The sequence below is a fragment of the Cervus canadensis genome, chromosome 9, assembly GCF_019320065.1.
Source record: "Cervus canadensis isolate Bull #8, Minnesota chromosome 9, ASM1932006v1, whole genome shotgun sequence".
NCBI lineage: Eukaryota > Metazoa > Chordata > Mammalia > Artiodactyla > Cervidae > Cervus > Cervus canadensis.
Window position 1 is genome coordinate 73,598,486 of NC_057394.1, and position 25,806 is coordinate 73,624,291.

A 25,806-nucleotide genomic window follows, 5' to 3' on the forward strand; every position below is an offset into this window, starting at 1 on the left:
AAGAACCAGATCAGCGGGAGGAGCCTACGTTTATGAAGTAGTAGAGAAATCTGGGGCAGCCCTCCCCCAGGACATGAGAATCACCTGTAAGAGACTGGTGCCCAGGAAAGAGCTTCAAAGGCCGATAGTTTCATTCCATGAAGTCCCCTTTTGTCACCTTCACTTTAGGGAAATACCATGTCTTAGTCCAGATACTGTGCAATTCCTGGCGAGACCCCAAAGGGATATTAAAGCAAAACAAAACAAAACCGTAATAAGTATGGCCGTGAACCAAAAAAAAAAAAAGAAATGAGTAGGGTGATATATCAATTGAGGTGTCAGTTTAATTTTACTAGCAAGCAAAACATTTCCAAAGTGGCAAGCGAATCGTAACTCAGTCCCCGCAGAGTAAGGGCGAGCAAAGGAGAGGGTTCCTGAGATTAATGCCCCAACAGCTGCATCCCCGGCTCCCTCTCCTAGGTGGTATGAATAATGGATGGGCTCAAAGGCAACATGCACGATAATGTTCTTTTATTAATGAAATGAAGGCTGTTTGTGATGGCTAGCAATAAATTTAGAAACGTAAAAAAGGAGAAACAGTCACTGCTTGCCTCTGAAAAATGGAGTTGCTTAAATCCAATAATTACTGCCACATCAGAAAGCATCGCCTCCAAACTTAAATGGGGTGTATCTCTTGCAGGTCCTGCATGACAAATATTTTTGATCCACAGACGGAAGGCCTGTTGTTTACTGAGAGAAAAACAGAATCCGTTCTAGTAGATTGATGGTGATATTAAGCATATTCATGGTATTTCATAGGTGGAAGTTTCCCTGGGGGTGAGGCACTGTAGTACCTCACTGCATTCCCTGGACTTCGAAATAGCTCGACCGACGTGGTGGTTAGGAAACGTGCCCAGGGTCACATAATCAGCTGAGGCAGGACAGAAGGCCAGCTCTCCCCACTTCCCCCTGCTGCTGCTACCAGGGGGCTTAGGCTACAGCTACCAGACAAGGCAGGCATTGCACAGAGATGTGGGTGACTCAGACTGGCAAAAACAAAGTCACGCCCTGTTTCATGTTCTCACTTCATTTCTGACCTTCCACCCCCTCATGCTGTATTTTTCCCATAACATAGGCCAGGTGGGTACAGCCTAGGTGTCCATGCTGATTTCCAAATTCAAGGTCAGAAAGAAGGATTTCGAAAATCTGAGTACTGTCTAGAGTAGTTTTACTGTAACAGAAGCCACTACTGGCCGAACTCATTCGGTGAATCTGTTGTTGGAATACATTTCCTTGGTCTTATTCAAGCGCTGTCTCTCATCTATGCATGCCTGATGTTACGGCAGGCGCCAAAACATGATCAATCTGAATTTCTTTAAGAGCTCCAACTGCTATGTGTGTCTGCCCATGAGCTGCTGAGGGAAGCGGCATGATTTTACCATTCCTTGGTTTTCACATTTCACCTAGCAGCTTCTCAGGACACCCTGATCAGCAAGGGCTTGCAGTCTGAGGTAGGAGCATGTAGAGTCTCTTCTGGGTAGAACACGAGTGTATTTGTTACTCCACATCATTTCCTTCGGTCTGTTGCTGGTTCTGTTGATCAGGATCCCCCAGTCTGCTGTTAGTCGGCTGTAGCCCCGTGCACAGAGCTGTCACTGATGGGTACATGTGTAAAATAACTAGATCAGAGCTTCCTATGTGGTTACTACTGGTCAACTCCAGCATCTCGAGAGATTGCTTGCTCACCTCTAACCTGTAATAATTAGCACCAAAATGTGATAATGCAGGCTTCAGATTTTCTTACGAGTGCTTAATGAAGTGATAACTTACTGAGGAAACACTTGGGAATTCCACAGCAAGTCCATTCATGTCTGTTGCACAGCGCTGCAAACTGTGAGCAAAATAAACTCATGAAATAATAAATCTGTTAGAAAGTCTTAAGTTTTAATGGAACATCAAGGCTGGGGACAACCTTACCTTATAAAGATAGGTGTTAGGGAGGAGAGACTCTATTTGCTTGATATCTGGGAAATATTTGTGATTGAGAAAGAGGAAAGCAGGCTTTCGGAAATGGTTGAAAGAGCCCAGAATTTAAATCTATGAGGCAGCACTTCAAAGGGAAAGTTATGAATGTTTTCTGGGGAGAAAATTGCCAATTGGATAATAAATATTTTTGTAGCATTATTCTTAAAAATTATGTATTGGCATATTATTCTTATTCTTTGCAGAATTCATCTGTCCTTAACTACCTGTAGGGGCTACAGAACTTAGCTGAAAAACTTGAGCAACACAGATTTTAGAGGAAAGTTAATTTTATAGCCACAATTAAAATTCCAAAGAGATCATATATGACAGAGCTTATTATGATAAGAAATTGGACCACAATCCAAGGTTATTTAGTAGATAAATAGGAGTGTAAGAGATTAACTTTATCTGATGTAAGCATTTGATCATATCTAAAACATAAACTACATTCTTAAATATTAAGACTCACAATATCTTTAACTTCTTACTGTTTTATACTGAGTTGCTTGGGGTTCTGTTTTGTTGTTATTTAGAAAGTACATAATCATCTAAAATAATTTAATTATATATTAGCTAAGACATATTTAATATACCCTTCGATGTGTGCCACAACTGGCTAGGCAGTCTGGAAAATGCAAAGGAGGAGCTTGCATAGGATTTGGAAACGATGCACAGAAAAGACCTGAGTGTAGTAAATGTCAAAAGTCTGGTCAAGACAATTCCTGCCTGAGGAATTTAGAAAGAAAAAGTGTGATGCAGAAGGTGAGATTTGATCAAACCTTAGAAAGCAGAAATGTGAGTGGGCAGGAAGCGAGAGAGGGTGATGTCGGGCTGGTGAACACCTTAAGCCAAGATGCAGAGGCGAGCGTGATTGAGGCACCTGCAGAGAGCTATCAGTTAGCACTGCTGGGGTCTCACGTGAGGAAAACCCAAGCCCAGCTGGCTTTCAGCAAAAAGGAGACATGATTTTATACAGCCTGAGCGGTTCAGAGGCTGGCTGTGGCTTCAGTCATGGGTGGACTCAGTTGTCAGGAGGCTGGTGGTCTTTCCTCGCCTCCTGCTTGCCTCCCTGTAGTGGCTTCAGTCTGGAGCTTCACACGGTACCACCTCCAGCCTGGCCACCCTCTCACCTGGGAGTCACTGTGAGCCCAAATCACTGTGTCGTCTCCTCTGGCCTAGGAACTGGGTGGGGTGCCCATCCCGAACCAACCACAAGTCCTAAGGGATGCAGTCAGCACAGGCTTGCTTCTGGGTCACAGGCCAGCCCTGCCCCACCCTCTGAGATGGAGGTAGGGTGCCCTTCACTGGAACCACAGATGGCAGGAGCCGGGGGTGTCCGAAGGGGAGCAGCCATGGTTAACTATAAGCAGAGCAGGCGGGTGCTGTGTCTGCTAATGGAGACATTGAGTCTCCTGATGTCACAGGATTATTTTGAGTAATAATAGGAATAATTGGACGCTGGAAAATTTTATTGTAAGTACATTGCGACTGCTAGGACAAGGAGTTCGACTTTATGAGGAACTGTAAATCAGTCTTGGGCATACTGACCTCTCAGCTGGGTGTGGGATGGCCTGAGGGTTGGGTGTGCAGGAGGAGGGAAGTCCCAGGACCTCTGTTGTACTTGCCCACCGTTCAAAAGCTGCACATCTGAGAGTATCTCCTTTGTGCTGTGAACTGTGGAGACACAGACAGGATGCCCAGACCTGATCCTGCCCTCCACAGCGTCCACAGCGTGGCAGGGAAGACAGTGCCGCAGAGTCGGTCACGGTGCGGGCAGAATGCACAGTGACAGCTGTCCTGGGCTTCATGGGAACAAGGAGAAGTTCTTAAAGTGAAGCTCAGTCCCTCGAGGCGGAAGCAGAGTGAGCAGGAGCCCAGGGAGCAGAGGCCTGGGGGCAGTGACATCCTCTGGATCATCTCTGAGAGCAAGTGTGTTGGGAGCCCTCAACCTTGCTTGTGGAACCTTTGAGAATATTGAGCAGATCTGGGTGGTTGGATCCCAGCAGATCCCACCTGTCATCGTGCCCAGGTGTCCCTCGAAGTTCACAGGCCCAGGATGGGACTGTACACGCGGGGAACCCTGGCCTGCTGTCCCTGAGAGAGTTCTTGGGTCTCCGGCACGGGAAAGCCCTGGTCTTTTGACCTTGGACGCTGCCTGTGGTCTGTGTCTCCGCCCCAGCTCACTGTGTCTGGGGACTGGAGAAGGCAACCCTGGAGTGCAGTGGCTCCTTCAGGTTCTGTTTCAATAGACTTTAGAATCAGTTGGAAAAAGCTGCCTGAGCCGGGAGGAGAACCGAGTTCTGTTCCTCCTCAGTGATGGGCAGGTCTCTCCTCATGCCTGGGCCCCAGTTTCCTTGCCTGCAAAGGCAAGGTCCCGGGCAAAGAGTGCTTTACAAATGCTTTTTCAATGTGGAGTCTGTACATCCAGCAGAAACAGCCATCACACCCTTTTCCGTGACCTGTGATCATGACATGCTATGTTTTCAACAATAGAAAGTGAAAGTTAAGTCGCTCAGTCCTGTCCGACTCCTTGCGACCCCATGGACTGTAGCCTACCGGGATTCTCCAGACAAGAGTACTGGAGTGGGTTGCCATGTCCTTCTCCAGGGGATCTTCACGACCCACGGATCGAACCCGGGTCTCCCGCATTGTAGGCAGATGCTTTACCCTCTGAGAGCTTCCCTGGTGGCTCAGATGGTAAAGCGTCTGCCTGCAATGTGGGAGACCTGGGTTCGATCCCTGGGTTGGGAAAATCTCCTGGAGAAGGACATGGCAACCCACTCCAGTATTCCTGTCTGGAGAATCCCAGGGACGAAGGAGCCTGGTGGGCTATGGTCCATGGGGTCACAAAGAGTCGGACACGACTGAGTGACTTCACTTCACTTCACTTTAGCCTCTGAACCACCAGGGAAGCCCAATAGCTGCTGTCAAGTTCCTCTTGACTCAGCACAACTGAAAGCCCAGGAGCATCTGAGCACCGGGGCCCAGCAACAAAGGCCAGCGTTTAAAAGCTGCTCACTAGAGAAGGTGGCAGGAGGGGCCAGAACTGACCACTTAAATGGGACAGGGCAAAGGGCTGGCCAGGCAGAGGGACAAGGAAGGAAGAGAATGTGACTTGCCCCTGAGAGCATCTGGAGGAGTGAACGTGGACGCAACGGGGTGGTGCCATCCGAGCTGTGAGCGCGCAGACGGGGCATCGCGGTGGCAAAATCACCTGTGTCCGTGGCTGCCGCGTAGAGCGCGACTTGGAGTGGTTGAGTCTGTGATGGGGAGATGAGGTCGACGTGGAGAAGGTGCTAGTGAGGGTGGGAGGGAAAGGACGCACTCTAAGTTCTGATGCGAGCTGGGTTCTGCATCGCTTTCCTCTGACCTGCAGCTCCTTCATTTTAGAACAACATCTTACATTGTAGAGAACGAACCAGCAAACCACCACCTTACATGTCTGGGAGTCTTTGCCATTTCGAGAGCATGTGCACTTCTGTTTTTACCTTTTAACAACTCAGGAGGGTGGCAGGGGGCGGGGTTATCCTTGCTCCTTATTTACCTGAGAACTGAGTAAATGGTTCCCACAACCAGCAATGGACTGAGCCAGACTCTAAATTTCTGACTCGAAACCCAACATGCAATTTTCTTGGCCACACCAGGGAACCTCAGTCTGTTAGTCAGTATTCAGTTTGATGCCAAGTGATTTTTTTCTTTCTCAAGAAGGTAGAAATAGAAATATTTTTTATTACCAAGAGGAGTTTATATTACTCTTGAATTAACTACAGGGTGGTGTTTATGTACGTCAGACTAAATAGACTCCTGATTTTTTATGTTCAGCTTTACACAAACAGAACATTTTCAGTTTGCTTTGAAAGCAAAATACCATGTGTTGTAACTTTAAAACGTTTTAAATAAAGTTAGGAATTTAGGTTTATGATGCTGAAAAATATCACAAAATCGGCGGGTATAAGACCAAGAGCTATCTATGTACACGAGGGCCCTTAAAAGTTTGATGGTTGGTGAATCAAAGGTAGACATTTCAACATACCAGTTGTTGAATTATTGTATTAACAGTCCAGTGAAACGAGAAGTGAATTATTAAAGTTTATCTTCCTCATTGATTTGTAACCCTGTTACTCAACGTGTGGGTAGTTTTTAAAGTCGAGCAGTTCAGCCTAACGAAGCCATTTACTGTACTGGTTCTACACACTGCCTCTCTTTCTCTCTTTATTACTTCATTTTGTAACTTTGATTGCCCCATTTTAGATCTAAGATTGCTCTAATGCTACACTGCAATTGTATGAGGGGCTTAGTTTTCACTTTGTTCTCAGAACCCGGCTGGCTATAAATTTATCTCTGTTCTTTGAAGAAGTTAACAGTAAATTTCCAAGAGGAAAAATGGTGGTATATATCTCTGTAGAGGAAAAGTAATCTCTTAAAAGCAGAATAACCTCCAGGCTACATCCTTTTAAAGAGGGACTTTCAAACAAGGATGCCTTCCAACTTTTATGTGTGTTCTGTATTTTTCTTCAGGCTTTGTACCTGCTCTCCTGCTCTCTGTGTAAGGTTTCTCTGTAATGAGCCATCCTGCTCACACCCATTAAATCTGTAATGAAGCCATGCCCTTCCCAATCCTGATGTCATAATAACTTCCAGAGCACAGCCTGGAGACGATCCGAGGTTTCCTCAGGAAAAGGGGGCAGAGGACCCAGGGCCCCAGAGTTGGAATCCCTATGACGCTGAACCTCAGTTTCGTAGATTCCCATGGACTACAGTGGAAACGAACTTTGTGGAGGGGAATCCATGGGAAGGTTTCCATCAGGTTTAATTGCATTCAGGGCAGTTTTCAAAGTCAGGCTCTGGTTCATTCAAATTAAACCCACCCTTCCCACACTCCCTCATCAAGAGATAATAAGGTCATTTAGAAGGAGGAGGTGCTAAAATAACGGGATGAGCTTGTGGCTCTGTTTCCACGTCTGACAACTTCATCACCTCTCATCTTTTATTATGCAGCTGCCTGGAGCTGCATGTTGATGAACAAGGCACTGCCGGTGTCCTCGCGTGTCAGACGCACAAGCCCTGGGCTCCCCTTTACCGCTGGGGCTGGGGGAAGCCGGGATCTCTGGATAGGCCAGGAGCAACCAAGGGTCATCGATGTGGAGCTCAGGGAGGTCTGGGGAGGGCGGGCGAGAGGCTGAACCCCCACATCATCCATCCTGCCTGTGCCTGCGATGTCACGACAAGGGGCTCTCAGAGCTGCATCTGGGGGAGCAGAGGGCACCCCAGCAGTGGTGACTGTGGGCACCATAAGCGAGCCATTGTGGATTGTTAACTTTAGCCAGCATATTTTTCTGACCTCAGAAAGTTCCAGAAAGTGTCATGTGTGTGTGTATGTTTGTGTGTGTTTGCCATTTCCTTCGGCCTAATTGTCCTCTTTCTCATTTTATGCCCCTGCTAGACCACCGCTCTTGATAAGGAGAGGCAGGTTTTCCGACGAAGACGCAACCCGGATGTGAGGAGCCGGTACAAGGCCCAGCCAGCTCCACCGGAACTCAACTCGGAGTCGGAAGACTACTCGCCGAGCTCCTCCGAGACTGTTCGCTCCCCAAACTCGCCCTTTTAATAAGACCCTTTTACCCGAAGTCCTAGCTTAACCCTTTGATACTCTGAGGTTTGTTACCCCCCCCCCCAAATTTATGTCAAACAGTTTCATCTGATCTACCTAGCACTCAATGCTTGAATGGCCGAGCAGAACAGTGTGTTTTTCTGGTATCCTTGTAGCGATTTCCCTTTTGCTGAATGAGACTGTGACATGTTGTTGGTGAAGATGACAACTTGCTGCTAATTGGGTCCTCAAAGGGTTAAGGCTATTTTGCGACTTTTAAAATGTAGAAGCAATGAATGTTTTCATCAGTGGAGCTAGGCTCTGCAGTATGTAACATAGCACGTGTTAACCCTCTGAGTGCATGGGATTTTATGGAGAATGCTTGAGGGAATCTTTCAGGCCTCTGGATTTATATGCACATGTTTCTTGATTTTGCTGCAGATTAAGGGGTTATTAGATGCTGAGATGTCCAGACAGGAAGAGCGTCTAGCATGCTGTCTTGCTTGTCCTTTTTTTGTGGGTTCAGAACATTGCAGGTTTATAACTTAAGCATCAGCATCCCTTTCCTCTTCACATCCTATTAAGAAAGGGACTTTTTAAAAGAAAGAGGTCTCACTGCCTGCTGCGCTGAGTCCTACATCCCACGTGGAGGGACCTGGATCTATGGCCAACAGCCTGACCCAGGATATAGATGGTGGCCCCCCTCCCCCAAATAACCTCCATTTGAAGACGTGCTGATGACGCCCCAGAAATGCTGCTTCCACTTCAGCTGCTACTACTGCCAGTGCAGACCCTCAGGAAGTCACCATAGCTTGCCCTGTACTTGGTGAGTCAGGGTCTGCCTGCTCAGTATGAAACATCTACAGGAAAAAAATAAACAAACTGGTGGAAAAGAGCAATAAATTGCCAGGTGCTCTACAGGGCTGGAATGTCAAACAGGCAGAGGCAACAAGACCCTGTTCTTTGTCTCATCTGCTTTTTTCACACAGTTCAGTCTTCAGTGTGAGATCCACACAGAGTATGAAGTCCATACACAGAATATGAAGCCCATACACAGGAGGAGCGCCCGGGACTGGGCGCCCAGAGCCGAGTGCTTTGCAAGGTGGCCAAGGAGAAAGCAGAGTGGACCAGCAGTCTAGAATAGTCTCAAAACGCTTCTTAATGAAATAAACCTTCGGTGAGATGATTCCATGTGCACCTTTAGGATACTTACATATAGTCTCAGGGAGAACAGGATGGGAGACCTAGAGGGTATCCCTGAGGGTAAAACTTCCGCTCCCTAGGATGACCTTTATATAGCACTGTCTTTAGCTGTCCAGAGAGAGATGCTATTTTCTTTCTTTGGCCCAAGTCCTGTCCAACAGCTGTATTTTACTCCTGTTTCCAAATCTTTCTCCCTAGCCCTGTGTCTCCCCTAGAGTGTGTTACGCTTGGAATGGGGGCCTGCAGCAGCCTGCCGTCACTGCTTAGGTGCAGGGAAGAGGCTGGCCGGGGTGTTTGGCAAGGCGGGGTTTGTCCCAACTCAGATGTCCTCCTGAGGTTTGCTTCGCTCCCTGGCCCAGGAGACAACCACGATGGCTCATGAAATTTGCATCTAAATGGCTGGACAGTACTCACGGTCTCCGCTCTGAGGTATACTCCGACACCTGAAAGTCTTGAAATGTGTGTGCAGCTCTTCCACAGTCAGTTCTTGACTTTGAGACACAGATCGGTCTTCAGTGACCGCCTTTTACTCTTCAACTGATAAACGTATGGTCTCTATTACTATCAATGTAAAAATCACAGCATGCCGTGACTGCACCATGGTCCCCCCCAACTCCCGCAGCCCCCCGAGTTTTTGACTCTTCCACGTTTAGGTTTATCTCTTCTGTGTTGTCTTGCCATGTAAATATTAGGTCATTTACTGAGAGCACCCCTCACCTTTTTTTTAAGAGAGTCCTGAAACCTAACACACAACGTCACAAAGTAGCACAATCAGTTGGGTTTTCTGTCGAAGACGGGGAGGGCAGGACACCAGGAAGGTATGGTGTGTAGGTAGATTCCTTACAGTAAAGTACCCAAAACTGGTCAGAAATTACTGCTTTCTCTAGAACTCTAAAGCAAAACACTATTCAAAGTAAGACGAAGGAGCAGGTTCCTGGATTGGCCTCAATTATAAATGTGTGAATATGAAGAAAGCCTATGCGTGGAGACCTACCTGCAGTAAGATTGTGGTTTTCCTTGGGCCTCCCTGGCAGCCCAGTTGGTAAAGAATCCGCCTGCAATGCAGGAGACCCCAGTTCTATTTCTGGGTCGGGAAGATCCCCTGGAGAAGGAATAGGCTACCTACCCCAGCATTCTTGGGCTTCCCTTGTGGCTCAGCTGGGAAAGAACCCACCTGCAATGCGGGAGACCTGGGTTTGATCCCTGGCTTGGGAAGATCCCCTGGAGAAGGGAAAGGCTACCCACTCCAGTATTCTGTCCTGGAGAATTCCATGGACTGTATAGTCCATGGGGTCACAAAGAGTTGGACACGACTGAGCAACTTTCACTTCACTTTCTTTCTCTGAATTACTGCTTTTCCCATGGGCATTGTGTCTATGATGCCAGCATCTAGCGTGCATACCTTACAGCGCATGGCTCAGGCCTTTCTCACCCAAGTCTTGAAGGACTGTGGACCATGTCAAGCTGTGGCCTGTTTCCCATAACACTGCAGAGGGGCCACTCGGAAGAATGCAGAGCCATTCAGCATGGGGATCCCAGCGCATCGCTGCAGAATTTGAGTGATCTATGCTGAATAAATAGTGGAATGTGACCTGTCAAGTAGAAATATTGAGTAATCAGATGGAATGCAATCTTTTCAGCACTAAGCTATCGAGATCCTGAATGTCAGAGATGTACTCAGAGGGTTAACAGACAAGCACAAGGCATGCTGATTACGTGGGTGTACCCAGACTGCTTTTGCTTTTTAGCCAGTGCTAATTTTTTTCACGACATTCTTGGGATAGTTCAAGTTTGAAATAATTAAGTGGTGGTGTTCTTTAAGGAATTTCTATAACCAAATTGATCTTATTTTTTATTTCACTTTATTAGAGAATAAATATGTACCATTATGGCAGTGTATCTCTGTACTTATCAATTTAATCATTGCCACAAGTGTCCCCATATTTTTCTTTTCTACGTATTTAATATAGCTTTTATGGTGATGGCCTGGTGATGGGGACTGTCTTTCCTCTATTGATACATGACCAACCATATGGTATTTTCAAGGGGAATTTTAAGATTCATTTTGTTTCAGTTTTGGTAGTAGACTAGTTAAGGAAAAACTCTTTCATTACTTGCATCATGTAAACCATCTCTGTAGATGAGAACCGTTCATATTGATGACACATTTTTTTTTCCTCAGCACTGTAGCAGAAACCATTTATTCTCATAATCAATGCATATGTGATTTGCTCCATATCGTTAGAAGGAAAAGTAAGATTTTGGTCATTGAAAATGTTTTTTCTGTAGCCCTCATCTGATTTTACACGTGGTGCATACTAAAATAAGCCAAGAAAAAAAATGCAAATAAACTACTGAAAATGCTTGGTGTTCTGTATTCAGTGAGACCTTCCTACAACCTGCTTAGCACCCCCATGGGTGGCGCTTAACAGGCCCGTCAGATACTGTTGAAAGAAAGCAATATATCCATAAATGAAGGCTAAAATTGCAATCCTTTACCCTTTGAGGCATATTTCAGTTGGAAAAAAGAAAAGAAAAGAAAAATTGGCTTAGCTGAGAGGGTCGCGGAGCTGCCGTGTGACCAAGGCTCACGCACATTAAATCATGGTTGTCTGCTGGCCAGTGGTGCCATTACACAGCCCTGTCCCTGTGCTGAAGGGCAATCGTGCTTGAGGGAGAGCTTTCTTCATATTATTGTGTTGCCCGATAGCCCTTCTCTGGGTCAGGATCTGTCAGCATTTCCATGATAAACTTCTGATTTCAAAGGTTTTTAATTTGATCATAAAAAGGTGCCCCAGGCTGAAGTTTGCTATAGAGGGCCTGTTCCAAAGAATGAAGGTTCACTGCCTTCTTTTCTCTGCCCAATTCTGCCGAGAAAAGAATAACCAAAAAGAAAAAAAGAAAATCTGGTATGTCTCCCCTCTTTACTTGTAACTTCAGAATTGTGGAAAGCACCAAGATCCAAGATGGTAGTTTAATATAATTATTCATTTGGGAGTGGGTTAAAAAAATTAATGAGTCACCTGGCATATATTGTAGATAACATATCTTTTCTATAATTTGTAAATCATTAATTTTTTAAACTGCTACATGATTTGGGAGGGGTGGGGGTGGGAATCCAATCAAAGATTTTTTTAAAACTTGAAGTTGGTCAGTTCAAGGGTTAGCCTTTCCTGTGTGTTGTCTGCCATTTCCATTAGGAGTTTGGGGAAAAAATACTCTCAGACAGACCCTTATTTTGCATGCAGTGATAGAGGGTCAGATATGTGCTTCTTTGGGAGATACGGATTTCTTTATTTAATCAAGTTTCATGAAGCCATTCTAGTCTGTTGGGGAAAATAGTGATTAAAAGCACTTCCAGAATTAACATTTTTGTCAATTTAGATATGATAAGGAGTGCATCAATGAACACACTTCACACATTTTTTGGTTTAAAGACAAAAAAAAAAAAATGAAACTTGAGAACACATTTGATCACTGCAAATGTGCTTTAAAAATTGGCTCAATGGTGCTTATACATGAAACAGTAACAAATGGGGTCCCTAGGACTGTCAGAAGGAATCTTTCATTTGTATGTAATTACATACTTGAGGAGGAGGTGCTTTTAAGGCAGTCTTTCATTTTTTAATCATCTCAAATATGCAACCATCCGTCCAGTAACATTAAGGGTCATAAACTGGTGGGAAACAGGAAATTCAGTGTGGAAGCTTAGGATGCCTCTGGGTGAGGTGGTCTTTATTTCCCCCTTTGGTTTTTTGTGTGTGTTGCTGTTGTCGTCATTCACGGGCTTCAACGCTGAAGCTGCGCGATCATTTTTCAGTGAGTGAGCTTCTAACTGGCAGGTGGTTTGATCACGGGGTTTGCAGTCTCTTGCCCTTGGAGACGGGTGAGGGCTCTAGTTTCATTCTTTTTCATAAAGGAAGTGCGATCTCTGTAATTAAAGCCTACCTGTGAATTTCCTCGACATTCTTTTTTGGTCCACTGACATGAGACCCTTAATGTTGCTTCAGTGTAAAATTGTATATTTTTGTCTGTGATATACTTTATTAACTTAAAGTAAATAATAGTTCTAAAAGCCTTCACTGTTGGTATTAAGAGAAAGTAGGGTTTTAAAAGTGATGATAAAGATGCTATAATGTCAATTCATTCCAGTCCAATTGAATGTGGTAAGAAAAAGACCTTGAATAGTTCTCTAGGGACAATTTCTCACTGGCCATTGACATTAATCTTTGATGTATTCTTAGAAAAAAATAAAAAGAAATTGAAACTGGTCCAAGGTTAGAGTCATATCCTCAATAACTATTTTTTTTAATTTTATTAGGAAATTAATAATAGTCTTTTTCATTCTGGGTGAAAGAAAATTGTTAAAGGATTAGTTGAGTATGAAATTAAATAGTATTTTGCTCATACATACTGAAAAGGTGGGCTTGAAACTTGATGCATTTAAACAAGTTTCTGAAAGGTTTCAATTCGGTGCAAGAGAAAAAATTCAATGTTTCCTTTGAAAATACTGAATTTATCAATTGCTGCATGGATCAGATGGCACAGGTTAACCTTTGATTTTTCAGAATCTTAATGAAGTAACTATCAAACGATTTGTATCCATGATTAAAGCTGGAATGAGATCTGATTTTTTTTCCTAATCTCTCAGTTTAAGCTAATAAATGTAGGTTAATGTGGATGAAATCATCTGTGATATATTATGTTCATTTATCAACTGAGCTTTTTTGATGTTGCCTGTTTTTATGTAAAACATGTTCTTAAAGGTTAATAAAAGAATAGTACTTGGTGTATGAACTACTACGTAATACCCGAGCTCCAATGTCCACTCCTCAGTTCGCTCTGCCATAATGGAGTAAAATTTCATTTTATTTCAGTTCATAATTGACACATTCAGTCCACGAAGGAATAACCAGCTGTGTTCTTGGGGGGAATTCTCTCTATGTGAGGCTTTAAAAATTAGTCATGCGGTCAGAGTGTAGCTTTCCCACATGTCCTTCGTAGCAGAGTGTCTATTTCATGAGCATAATTCAAAAACAACTATTCCAAAAATGTCCCTTTTCATATATTACCTTCCCGCCTGGGCCAGTGACTCAGATAAACACAAAGAAATCAAATACACATTCGGCCCAATTTTATCCTTCCACCTATCTGCCCCAGCTCTCCAGAGAAGAGTTTTGTTTTATCTGCTACCCTGTAATTAGCTGCTGTTTTTTTTATAATGATGTCCCATTAGGCAACCCATGTGTGATATTGACCTGAGAGAAAATAGCAAAAATGTACAGTGGAATCAAGTTCTTTCCTATGTGAGTTGTTCAGAGCTAGGAGATTGAAAAGTTGGCCAGCAGAAGTGACTGCAGGTCCCCTGGTGTCCTATGAAGGTGCCAGAGGATCTCTGAGCACTTGTAAAACTAGCGATCCCCTTCCCAGCCATCTACGTGCGGCCACTGCTGCTGCGGCTGTTGTTTGGCCTTTTGCTCCTCTGCAGTGAAATTGCTGAGTCCTTTCTAGGCTTTCAGGGCAACTGCTGTGAAACAATAGCTAAAGTGATTGTTTCCTAAGGACCATTACCTTGTTTTATGAGGCTGGCAGTTTCCCCAAAAACCTACCATCAGAAAAAACAAAAAATGTGCCCTGACACAGAAACATCAAACACTACTGGCAACTCTGGGATTGAGGAGGGTAACACTGCCGTGTCAGGGAAACTGGGAGAAGGGCGTTCCAGCAGGGCGGGACTAACGTCCAGTTAAGGAAGTTTTGCACGTGGAGGTAAACGGGTAACAGGGAAAGAGGTATCCCAGGGAATTCCTTACACGGGAGAGAGGCTCTCCTCTGTGTTCGAAGGTAGCCAGCTTCCCCAGCTCCAGAAGGGGCACCGAGGGAAGACGGGGAGCCCCGCCCAGCCAGCTGGACCAGCCAAACCCACGCTGGCCGCCAGTTCTGCGACAGATGTCCTTGCCAGCTTGCCTGCACATCCAAATCATTCATTCAAATGTTTCTTGAGTAAGTGCCAACACCGCGGAGGGCACCTCACTGGGGTTTAGAAAAGAAAAGGGAAACTCTGTTGTCCGTTTTCATTTTTACTATGATCAGAAGATGTTAAAGACAAGGATGGGGTCTCCAGAAGATAGCTTCACTATTTATTCTGAGACTCCTGGTCCGGGATTCAGACAACCCGGACATCACATCCCATCAGACCCTGTGGTTGTGGCAACTTGGATTCTCTCACTTGAGGATGTGTTTGCCATCTGCCTGTTCGCTGGTGCCCACACCCTGTGGTACCCTTGGCTCTGCTCCTGGCCTCTGAGGTAGAAGGCCTCCCAGAGTCCTCTCCGCCATTGTAATTAGCACGCGATTTACAGCTGTCCTAAAATAGCACGTTTATTCAGCAAGCATCATCCAGGACCTATGGTGAGTTACTTGCGGTGGAGGCGGAGATGAACAAGACAATTCCTCTTCTTGAGAGTCTCAGATCTGGTGAGAACTCTTCTCTGGATGCCCATGAGTTGGGGAACCTGATTTATCACTCACAGATGGCCAAACTCCAGTTTGTCGGGGCCGAGGCACTCCTACCAGCCCGAGACTGGCCCTCTCCGCCTGCTGAGTCTGCAGGCCAAGCTTCAGTCACGCGCACACGCATCTGTGGCTTGCTTTCTTACAACAACTCAGAGATCTGTGTGTCGCCCTCAGAAAGCCCCTGGAAGGAGGCAAAGAAGGGGAGGAAAGCGGGGAGCAAGTGGGGGAGGGAAGGAAGGACAGCTGCCAAGACTGAAGCTGCCCCGGGTCTTAAGACCAAGTGTGTTATTTGAGGCTAAGAATACCAATGTCTCACAGAAAAGTGAAAGTGAAGTCGCTCAGTTGTGTCCAACTGTTTGCCACCCCATGGACTGTAGCCTACCAGGCTCCTCCGTCCGTGGAATTTTCCAGGCAAGAGTACTGGAGTGGGTTGCCATTTCCTTCTCCAGGGGATCTTCCTGACCCAGGGATCGAACCCGGGTCTCCCGCATTGTAGGCAGACGCTTTACCCTCTGAGCCCCCAGGGAAGTCTCACAGTGTGCTCCCCAAACCCAGTCTGAGGACGTGCTCTGCGAGAATCACAGGGCATATCCCACTGCAGGTTTAACATGGCTTTGGTCTCTTCACCCAGGTGAGTGGCCCCCCCTTCCCCGAGACAGGATGAGCAGTAAGATCCCACCATGGCACCGTCACTGCATCTCTTTAGGAAGCAGAAGGTGGGGTGTTTCCCAAGAATGGTCGAATTCTCACACCTCACTGTCCATTCTCTCCTTGACTTCCGAGAACTTCCCAGAGGACCTGCAACCAATAACGGGAACTTCAGCCTGGGGGACCCTCTCCACCATCTGCCCTCAGGGCACATCCTCTAGTCCCATTTCCAGCAAGCCCCTCTCCGGTGCCAGCCCCTCCGCTGGATCACAGGAGCCATCCTGGGATCACGAGATAGAAGGTCTAACCGCTGGGGCCCCGTGCGGGAAAGCAGAACAAAGGGGCCCGGGGTACCCCGCGGGCACTCTGGAAACTCACCTCACTGAGACACAGGGGTGGGGGGACTCAGAGGAGGCTTCCTGGACCAGGTGCCCCTAAGGGAGGGTCTGAAGGAGAAGCAGGAACCAGCCAAGAGAAGGAGAAACGTGTTTCAAGCCATGGGAACAGAGAGAGCACAGTGGAGCTCGGGGTGGGTAAGATGGAGGCTCACGGCCAGGCCCGAGGAGGCCGGGGTCCAGCCCAGGCAGCGGGCCCCCGGACCCTCAGCTCTCACGCAGAACAGGCGTGCGGCCCGGCCCGCGTGGTCCAGTAAACATGTGGTGGGTAGAAACGAAACAGCCCGGATGCTGGGTCCCCAGGGCTGGTTAAAGGAGGAAGTGAAGCTGGGTGAACAGCACCTGAGGGGCAGTAGAGACCCTTCCCTTTCTGAAATAACAGGAACCCTGATGGATCCCTCACAGCAGTGACAAGAGGGCAGCCTCCCTGTGCAAACAGAGGGGCCAGTCGTGTGTTAATCCCTTCCCACAAGGAGTAGAGTCTCCAGATCACAAAGCTGCTCGGATCACAGGGGGAAAAAGGAATCACAATTTTCTCTCCTGTGTTGCTTCACTGCTGGAAAAAAAAAAAAGGAAAAGAGAAATCCACTGACCCTGAAAATAGCTCTCTCTCTCCTCCCTCCCGGACAAATCCACATTATCACCTTTCCCTACAGCAGGGTGGTAATTAATGTTCCACCCAGAGAGGTTTCGTTATTCCATCAGAATTACCTATTAATTTTCTGGATTCTTCACGAAGCGGTGAACTTGTCATGAAGGGCACGTTGTTCAGAATGTGAAATATCCTTTCACTTTCAACAGGTAAATCAAGGCCGATCAACCTAGACATGTTTAATTTCCTCTCTCAACATGGTTCCCTCTGTTCTCCCGGCTGTGGATGTTTCTTTTTTTCAAGAACATTTTCTCAGTTCTCTGCTCTCATGCTGGGCAAATCGTTTGGACTTCATCAATAGCTTCTATTGTTTCCTAGCTTCTCAGTAAAGGGAGGTTCACGCTGTTTTCTTAAACTGGAAAACTGAACATTTCCTGCTCAGGATGGGAGAGAGACCTCATTCCAACACTTGGATCCACTGATTCTCTCAAGAGACTTCTCCTGCCCAGTGGTTTTGTGGGTTCTCCCGATTTGCCCACACCTTGGTGTGCTTTCCTGCAAAAACGTTGTCGATGGGTGTGTATACCTTAATGCCTCTGCCTCTCACAACAGGGCTTCCCTCTCTCAACACGTCTGTACCAAAAATGTCTGAGGAAAACACACCAAGGGCAGTCCTGCTGGAGAAAAGAAAGTGAAAGTCGCTCCATCTGTCCAACTCTTTGCAACCTCATGGACTATACAGTCCATGGAATTCTTCAGGCCAGAACACGAGTGGGTATCCCCCTTCTCCAGGGAATCTTCCCAACCCAGGGATTGACCACATTGCGTGTGGATTCTTTACCATCTCAGCCACCAGGGAAGCCCACGAATACTGGAATGGGTAACCTATCCCTTCTCCAGGGGATCTTCCCGACCCAGGAATAGAACTGGGGTCTCCTGCATTGCAGGTGGATTCTTTACCAGCTGAATTACAAGGGAAGCCCAGAAGGCAGGTAGTTGTCACCTGAGTAATCAGGTCTCTGGAATAAAAGAGCTTGAAGCCGTGCCAGCCTGGAGGTCTGCTCACTACTGAGCCTCAATCTCTTTAGTGTCAGCCGATCAGAGCCTCCATGAGTCCCTCTTACAGTAGCAAAGGTGCCCTCAGACTTAGAGGAACACTCCTATCCATCACAATCAAGATTACCCAACTCAGCTCTGTCTCTCACTTGCCAGCAGAGAAGAACTTTCTAGGTGAGAGAGAGGCAAGCGTCTGTCGGGCCCGGTCAGGCCTCCTCCCACAGGCTCTTACCTCCTCCGAGTGCTCGGCTCCACTCATCGGCGTTCTGGCAAAAACAGCCCCATAAACCCCTCCAAGCCACATTCATTCATCCCAAGCTGTAACCTGCCCCCCTCCTCAGAGGCACATCTGTTGCCTGAAAACCAGGCAGTCGCTCCACTATAAATGCCCAAGGTTTTGCTTCTCCTTAATGTGGTCCTGTATCCAGACTGACCTCTGGGCTAAATCGACCTCCATCATAAGCCAGGGGGCCTGCTAGAGATGGAGCTTCCGCATTCTAACATCTGCTGCATCAACATTTAGCTTTAAGAGCTCAGACCCATAACCACCGCGGCTTCTGTGCTGCTGTAGTTAGCAGGCCCCTTCTCCCACTCCGCAGCGTCCAGGGTGGGGGCCAGTACTGGAGTTCCTAGTGGTGTCACTACAAAGTTATCCTGGAAGTGTGTATGTGTGAATAGTATGTGCAGTGTATGTGTCTATATGTATGGTGTGAACAGGTAGTGTGTGTGGGTGCATGGGTGTGTGTGTGTAGGAGTATATGTATGTATGTATGTGGCATGTGGTGTGTGTGCGTGTATATGGTATATATGTATGCATGTATCTGTGTGTATGGTATGAATACGTGGTGTGTATGAAGCATGTATGTATGCATGAGTGTGCAGTGTGTATATGTGTATGTGTGCATGTATGTGTGGTGCAAACGTGCTGTGTGTGTTTATATGTGCATATGGGGGGAGTGGCGATTAAAACACGAGCCCACATCACGGAGCACAGCCAGCTCCCTGCTGCAGGCAGCTTATGTGTCCCGAGCGTTTGCCTTTGTGTCACCCCCGTAAGGATGATCCCGACTCCCACAGCGTCAGGCTTCACAGTCTGCTGTGACACGGGCCCAGCTCCTGGCCAGAGCCGGCCTCCCCGGCTCTATTTACTCTCCTTCACTGTCATCCACTTCATCCTTTGCTCCCAGCGCAGGAGGCCGCTGCAGTAACTTTAGATTTGAGCAGTCAGCTTCAAAAGTCTGGCTGTAAATCAGGGAGGCGCAACTTGGCACTTGGAAAATGAGACACCCTTTTCTCCAGTCTGAGCTCCTGTATTTTCGGCTTCAGGCGGAAGTACCCTGTCTGCCCACCTTCCCCCAACTCCACTGCTCTTCACAAATATCTGATGTGAAAGGCTGCCTGCTGGCTATTGGCATCTTAAAAATGTTTACGTGTGAAATCACCAGACCATTATCTTTCCTCCACCCGAGCCCAGCTCTAACAATCAGCCGTTGCCCTCCAATATTGACTTTCTTTCTTCCTGTTGCTTTGGCTGACAATAGGATGCCTGCTGGGACCCTGGCCTTGTCTCTGGAGAGTCAGGGGGAGCCCACTGTCCCCCTTCCCCTCATCTGGTGAAGGGGTCACAGGAGGGGAAGGGCCACATTTGTAAGTATAAGCAAGGACTCATTCTGTGCAGCAGATGAAAACTTCTGAGGGTGAGAGTTTGAAACTCCCCTGCTCCTGGGAAAGCATCTATTTCCCCTATTTGGTTCCGGCCATACCTAAAAGCCAAGTAGAAACCAGGGCATCCAAGAAAGAGAATTCTCAAGTTCAGGAACCACAGCTAATTGAATCCAACATGGCCCTCAGGCTGGCGACTGTCTGAGCAGCGATCTCCTCACAGGTGTCAAACCACTTGCTGTGAACGTTCTCTCAGGACTCCAAGCTAAGACCATAGGTCACCAACGAGGAGGGCATCCTCAGCGCTTTCCCTCCTCCTGGGACACACATCACTGCACAGTCTCAGGGGCCTCAACAGTGTGATGTGTCTACTTAGGACATTAAGTTCCATTTCCTTGCTTGGCAGGAAATGTGGCTGGTGAGTCGTCATGGGGCCGACATGCCTTATGAAACAGTCATGAGGCAGTGAAGGGTTTAGGGTAGGACGCGGCATACTGAGATGTACGCTTATAAAAGACGAGTAGAGGCTTGTGTGAAAGGGGACAAGCTTGGCAACTGAAAAATCATTAAGGGACTGGCAATGTTTTAGGAAGACCTAGTGAAGTCCTGACATGGGCAGTGGTGATAGGGCTGAAGAAGAGGCAGTAAGGACGTGTTTAGGAGGCCAAATCAACCAGTGGAATCTACTTATTTCTCTGGGGTGATTTGGTGAGTGTGGCGTGACTAACAGTGGGGAAGAGGACAGGGCGAGTGTGCTGGGGTGAGACCAGCGTGCTTTGGGATGTATATATTGAGTTTAGGGGACTGTGGTGCCTGTGGAAGGGGACAACCTGCAGAACAAGTCTGGGCTGCTCACAGGGGTGAGGGAGTGGACCAGCAGTGGTATTTAAAACCTTGAAGAGCAGATGCTGCTGCTGAGCAGAGTTAAGAATATAAGTAGAGAAGAGGGCTGAGGAAGGCGCTCTCAGTTGGGGAAGAAAATAGGGAAACTTCTGGTTATGAATCAAGTCCTGGTCATCTGGGGCTGGTTGTTATAGAAGTTATGGCCTAACTTCCTGAACTGTCCCCAGGGATGGTGATCTGAAGCTTCCAACTAGTCTGACGGATAACAGGCTGGCTTCCTGAGGTTGCTCATTGTACATAAAGGATTGGTTTCCTGGGCTTGTTGCTGAAGGTTGTGGGTCAAAGTTATATTTTTATATATGGTCTGGCATTGTCCATCTGTATATTCAGTCTCCAGGGGTGCAGATTTAGCTTCTGGGAGCCTTACTGAAAGCAGTTTCAGAAATGCCAAGAGAGCAGAGAGTGCAGGGGCAAACAGGAGGTAAGCACGTGTAGACAGACCATGTGTTCCCTGCCCTTTCAGGAATATTCTGTTAAGAGCAGGAGTAATGAAAGAGTGATAAGGCTCCAAGAGCGCTCAATTTTTAAAAGAATGAACTTGGACCTTGTTAACAGGATGAGAGGACGCCACCATGAAGAGGGCTGAAAATATCAGACGGCCTGGTAGATATCTCATAGCTCATGCAAGGCTCATATGGACCTCTAATTTCATCAGATCCAAAACTGAGCTCACTTTCTCTCTTCCTGCAAACAAGTTTCATGCCCTGAACACCCTGGATGAGTGGGCACTCCCCTCCAACCAGGCGTCCATGTCACTGAATCACTAAGTTCTATTGATTCTACCTTCTAAGCACCATCATGCCCACCTCCTCCTCTTCAATCCCATGGCACTTCTTTGGTTTACGATCTCATTAATTTTCAGTTGTCCTATTGTGACAGGTTTCAAACTGGTCCTTTAAACCCCTGTCTGTCCTATCTTAAAACTGCTGAGTTTTCTTTTTAAAATTCCAATCACCTTATTTTTCTGCTTGCATTTTTTCAATGATGCCCACAGGATAAATAGCCAGCTTCTTAGGATGACACTCATTCATTCTCTCCACAAACAGTTCATAAGCATCTATGATGCACCAGCCATTGTGTTGGGTACTAAGTAATAGTAGGAAACCAAATAAATCAACCCTTTGGTTCTTGTGAAGTTCACAGTCTAGTGGTGGATAAACATTAATCAGATAATTGCACAAGTAGCATTTCAGCTGTGATGAGTATTACATAGGGGTACAATGAGAGAATCTGAGAGGGAAATCTGATGGAGACAGGAGGTCAGACAAGGTGTCCTGAGGTGAGATTAGAAGGCTGGGTAAGAGTTAAGTAGCAAAGAAGAGGGTAAAGAGCATTTTGAGAGGAGTTTATGCAAAGCCTCAGTGGTGGAAGTGAGCATGCTAACCCAAGGGACAGTGTGGAGGAAGAAAGGTGCAGACACCTGAGAACCAGGCTGGCTGGGTCTTGTAGGGAGGATGGTAGTTTATCTTTATCCTCAGAGAAACTGATGGGTTTTAAGTAAGAGGTGGAGGTGGTGATGGGATCAAATGTTCATTTCAAAGAGATTACTCTGGCAGCAGTACAAGCTTTAAGAGGGTGGGGCAGAGAAGACAGGCAGAAAGCAGTACAGATAAATGATGAGAGTAAATACACTCTGGTAGTGAGAGTGGAGATGGGGAATTGGATATTTAGGAGCTAATCTTAATAGGACTTGACCATGAAGGGTTTAAGCAAGAGTTGTTAGGGGTAATTTCCACTTTCTCGCTTACAGAAGGGATAATGGTCCCTCTGATTCCCTGCGTTAGGAAACTCTGGAAGAGAGCCAGCATGAAGGAGTGGAGGTAGATGCTGAACCTAGTTGTAGACATGTTCTTTTTGAGGTGACTCTGACACGTCCAAAAGACCTCGAGGGTGCAGTAGGATGTACTAGCCTGGAGCCCAGAGGAGACAGAAATCTTCAGGCATCCCTAAAGGGGAACCCGCTGATGGATGAGAATGCCTGAGACAAGTGTGGAGGAGGAGGGGTGGGTCCCGGACTGAGCCCTTAAGATCTTCAACCTATAGTGGTTGGATGGAGGAGAAAATGTGCAAGAGAAGACACAGAGAAACAGCTGGAGAAGTAGGCAAGACCCAGGAGAGGGCTGTATTGTGAAAGCCAAGGGTAGAGAGTAAATTAAAGATTTTTTTTTAATGTTGGTAGAATTTAGCAATACAGAGGTTATTACCAATCCTTAGCAGCATTTCTCAACCTTCTGTCACGGCAGAATGGGAAAGGATCCCTGCATGATACCAAGGGTGGCCAAGAAAGGCCAGCAATTCCACTCCTAGGTGTATATGGTCAAGTTATTATGGAACCTAGCAATTCCACTCCTAGGTATACATCGAAGAGAATCTGCTTTTCAATGCAGGGAACTCAGGTCCGATCCCTGGTTAGGGAACTAAGACTCCACACGCCGTGGAGAACTAAGCCCTTGCAACACAACTACAGTCCGTGAGCCACAACAAAAGGTCCGGCGTGATGCAACAAAGAGGCTGAGTGCTGCAACTCAGACCCGACACAGCCAAATAAAATAAATGAACATTAAGGAAAAAGAGTAAATTCTATGAGATGTGAAATGAGACAGATCTTCCTAATCCTGCTAAATGAGGGGGCTTTTGCACAGCTGGTAACTAACTGGTCCTCCAAGTCCTTGGCACCTGGGCCCCCTGGTCTGACAAGGGACACCAAAATGCCAGTGCTATCAGCTAAAACAACCATATCTTGGTAATGCTGTTATTTTTTTAAAATTAAGACTTTTTATGATCCTTTTCTCTTCTGCCTCACCTGCTGCCTCTGACCCTCCCCTTCCTCGACACCTTCTCCCCCATTTCTGCTCACCCCGTAAGACAACATGAGTACATCTCAGTCTTGGTGAAGACGGTGCCAACCTCACTCACTTCCACCCCAGTGACTAAACTGGGTCACCTCTGCTTTGGGCACCACTGTATATTTACTACTACTTATCATTACCGCTCATCTCACGAGAGGATGATTATATGTTTGCAGGCCTGTCTCGCCACACTGGAGCTTCTTGGGAGAAGCTCTCACCCATGTTTTTCTATGTATCACTTAGCACTGTGCCTAAAAAGAAGAGATACTTAACAGATATTTTAGGGCAAAAGGATGGACTGACAGAGAGGAAGAATGCCTTAGAAAGCAATTGGGGTGTCAGTGAAGAAGAGAAAGCTTTCAGATTGTTATAAAGTACTCTAGTTTTCTACATTAAAGGAAAGAAACAACAATTACTGTGTCTATACATTGGCTGAAAGTTTGCCAATGATGAGCATTCATCAGTAATGAATAAATAGACAGTGGGAGTGTTACCCTACAACCTTCTTCCACTTAAGGGGTTGTATCTTTAGTCAGCATAAATCTGACTTTTAATAAGGTTTGTAGAAAGGATGCTCAGCAAGCAAATTTTACCATGAGTACAGAGAAGTCAACACAGGCAGTGTCTTGATTCTCTAACATTTTGATGCTATTTTGATGTACTAATAGCTGCAGATAAGAACTGTACTGATCAGTTAAGGAGAGGTGTTAACTAAATTTTAGCATATCTGGAACTGAAATAGTCGATTAGGATAATCTTTGGATGACAATTTCAAAAGACTCAAGCCCTAAATGAGGAGTTATTCAGGGTTGATATTTTTCTCTTGGCAGTTAAAACGGCTGTATTATTAGCATTATTTTTCTTGCTGTTGTTTTGTATATGTGTTCACTCATGTTCAACTCTTTGCGACCCCATGGACTGTAGCCCGCCGGGCTCTTCTGTCCATGGGTTTTTCAGGCAAGAATACTGGAGGGGGTTGCCATTTCCTCCTCCAGAGGATCTTCCTGATCCAGGGATTGAACTCTCATGTCTCCTGAATTGCAAGTGGATTATTTACCTGTGAGCCATCAGGGAAGCCCATTATTAACACTAGAAACCCCAGAAGCCACAAACATAAAAATAAGACCCCACCAAGACAGTGAGGAGGTATCACCCCTAAGGGTAGTGGCTAGTTGAGTTACAATTTTATTGCTGCAATGATTAAGTATTGATACATCAAAAATGATTTTTAAATAAAAGGAAGGCTTGTTTATTGCTGAATTTTGGACATCATAAGCAAAGCAAAAGGGGGAAAAATTCCACCCCAATGAAGACCTCAACATGCGTCCTCTAGTCTTTCACATAAACAGGATTATCTTGCACTTACCTACATGTAAGACATTCAGCCAATATTTGTTGAGCCCTTTAGGCAGAGGAGATGGTCACATAATTAAAACAAAGGGGCGGAAAAGCCCTCTCTCCTGAAACTTATATTTTACTTAGAGGGAAATATACATATAAGTATAAACATAATAAGAAAATCATTCATTGTTTTTCACTGACTCTCAGACACCAGCAGAATCAATCACCTCTGTTTGCATAATAAAACACATCAAAGGAAAGGCCATTCTTTAGGTCACTATTCTGGAGATCAATAATTTTGTCTGGATTCAACTGATGGTACTTCTGAGATGACTCCTGCATCCACGGTCAGCTGCCTACTAGCGAGGGAGCTCTCCTGGCTGTCAAGTGGGGCAGGAGAGGCAATTGGGCCAATTGTTTCTCATCATCCAGCATTCCAGCTAACAGGGCCAGAGTCAGCATTCCAAAGGAGAGACGGGATATACACCAGGCCTCCACAGAACCAAGCTCAGAACTGGTCCCTCATTTCTGCAACAATGTGTTAATCAAAGCAGTCCACAGGACTGGGTAACTTTTAGGGAGTAGGAAAATAGAGGAGCTATAAAGTCACATCAAAAGGCATGGATACAAGGAAGTAACCAATAGCTATCATTTTTTGCAAGCAATTCATCACGCTGTTGATTGTAAGATCCACCATCATCTCATTCACCACTATGAAAGATAACAGCTGTCAACTCATTGGAAGACATATGTGATTGTCAGTTGCATCTCAATATCATAGATGTTTAACTGTAGAAAAAAATATGCATCACAAATCAAGGAAAGATGATAGAAAGTCATAAGACAGTGGGAAGAATATAAAACTAGTAAAGGTGATGAAGCATGCCGGCAGTAGGGACACATGATGGAATGTTAAATAAAGCAGTCAAGGGAGACTTTGCTGAAGTTTGAGCAAAAACTGGAAGTAGAAGGAGGAGATATGCAGGTATATCTGTGAACATCCAGCACAAAAGCCCTGAAGTAAGAGTTCGCCTGATGTGCTCAAGA

At 46.1% G+C, this 25,806-nt stretch overlaps 1 protein-coding gene across 7 annotated transcripts in view; it reads left to right on the plus strand.

Moving 5' to 3' along the window:
• DCLK1 (doublecortin like kinase 1) overlaps nt 1-11,161 on the plus strand; it is a 335,842-nt gene extending 324,681 nt beyond the window's left edge. For 6 of the 7 annotated variants that reach the window (XM_043477420.1, XM_043477419.1, XM_043477418.1 and 3 more), the window contains one exon: nt 7,448-11,161. In XM_043477420.1, coding sequence (XP_043333355.1) covers nt 7,448-7,505 — 58 coding nt within the window. In that variant the 3' untranslated portion in view covers nt 7,506-11,161. Of the gene's footprint in view, nt 1-7,436 lie in introns of all 7 variants that reach the window. The other variant, XM_043477422.1, reaches the window with a different exon arrangement.
• The last annotated feature ends 14,645 nt before the right edge of the window (nt 11,162-25,806 follow it).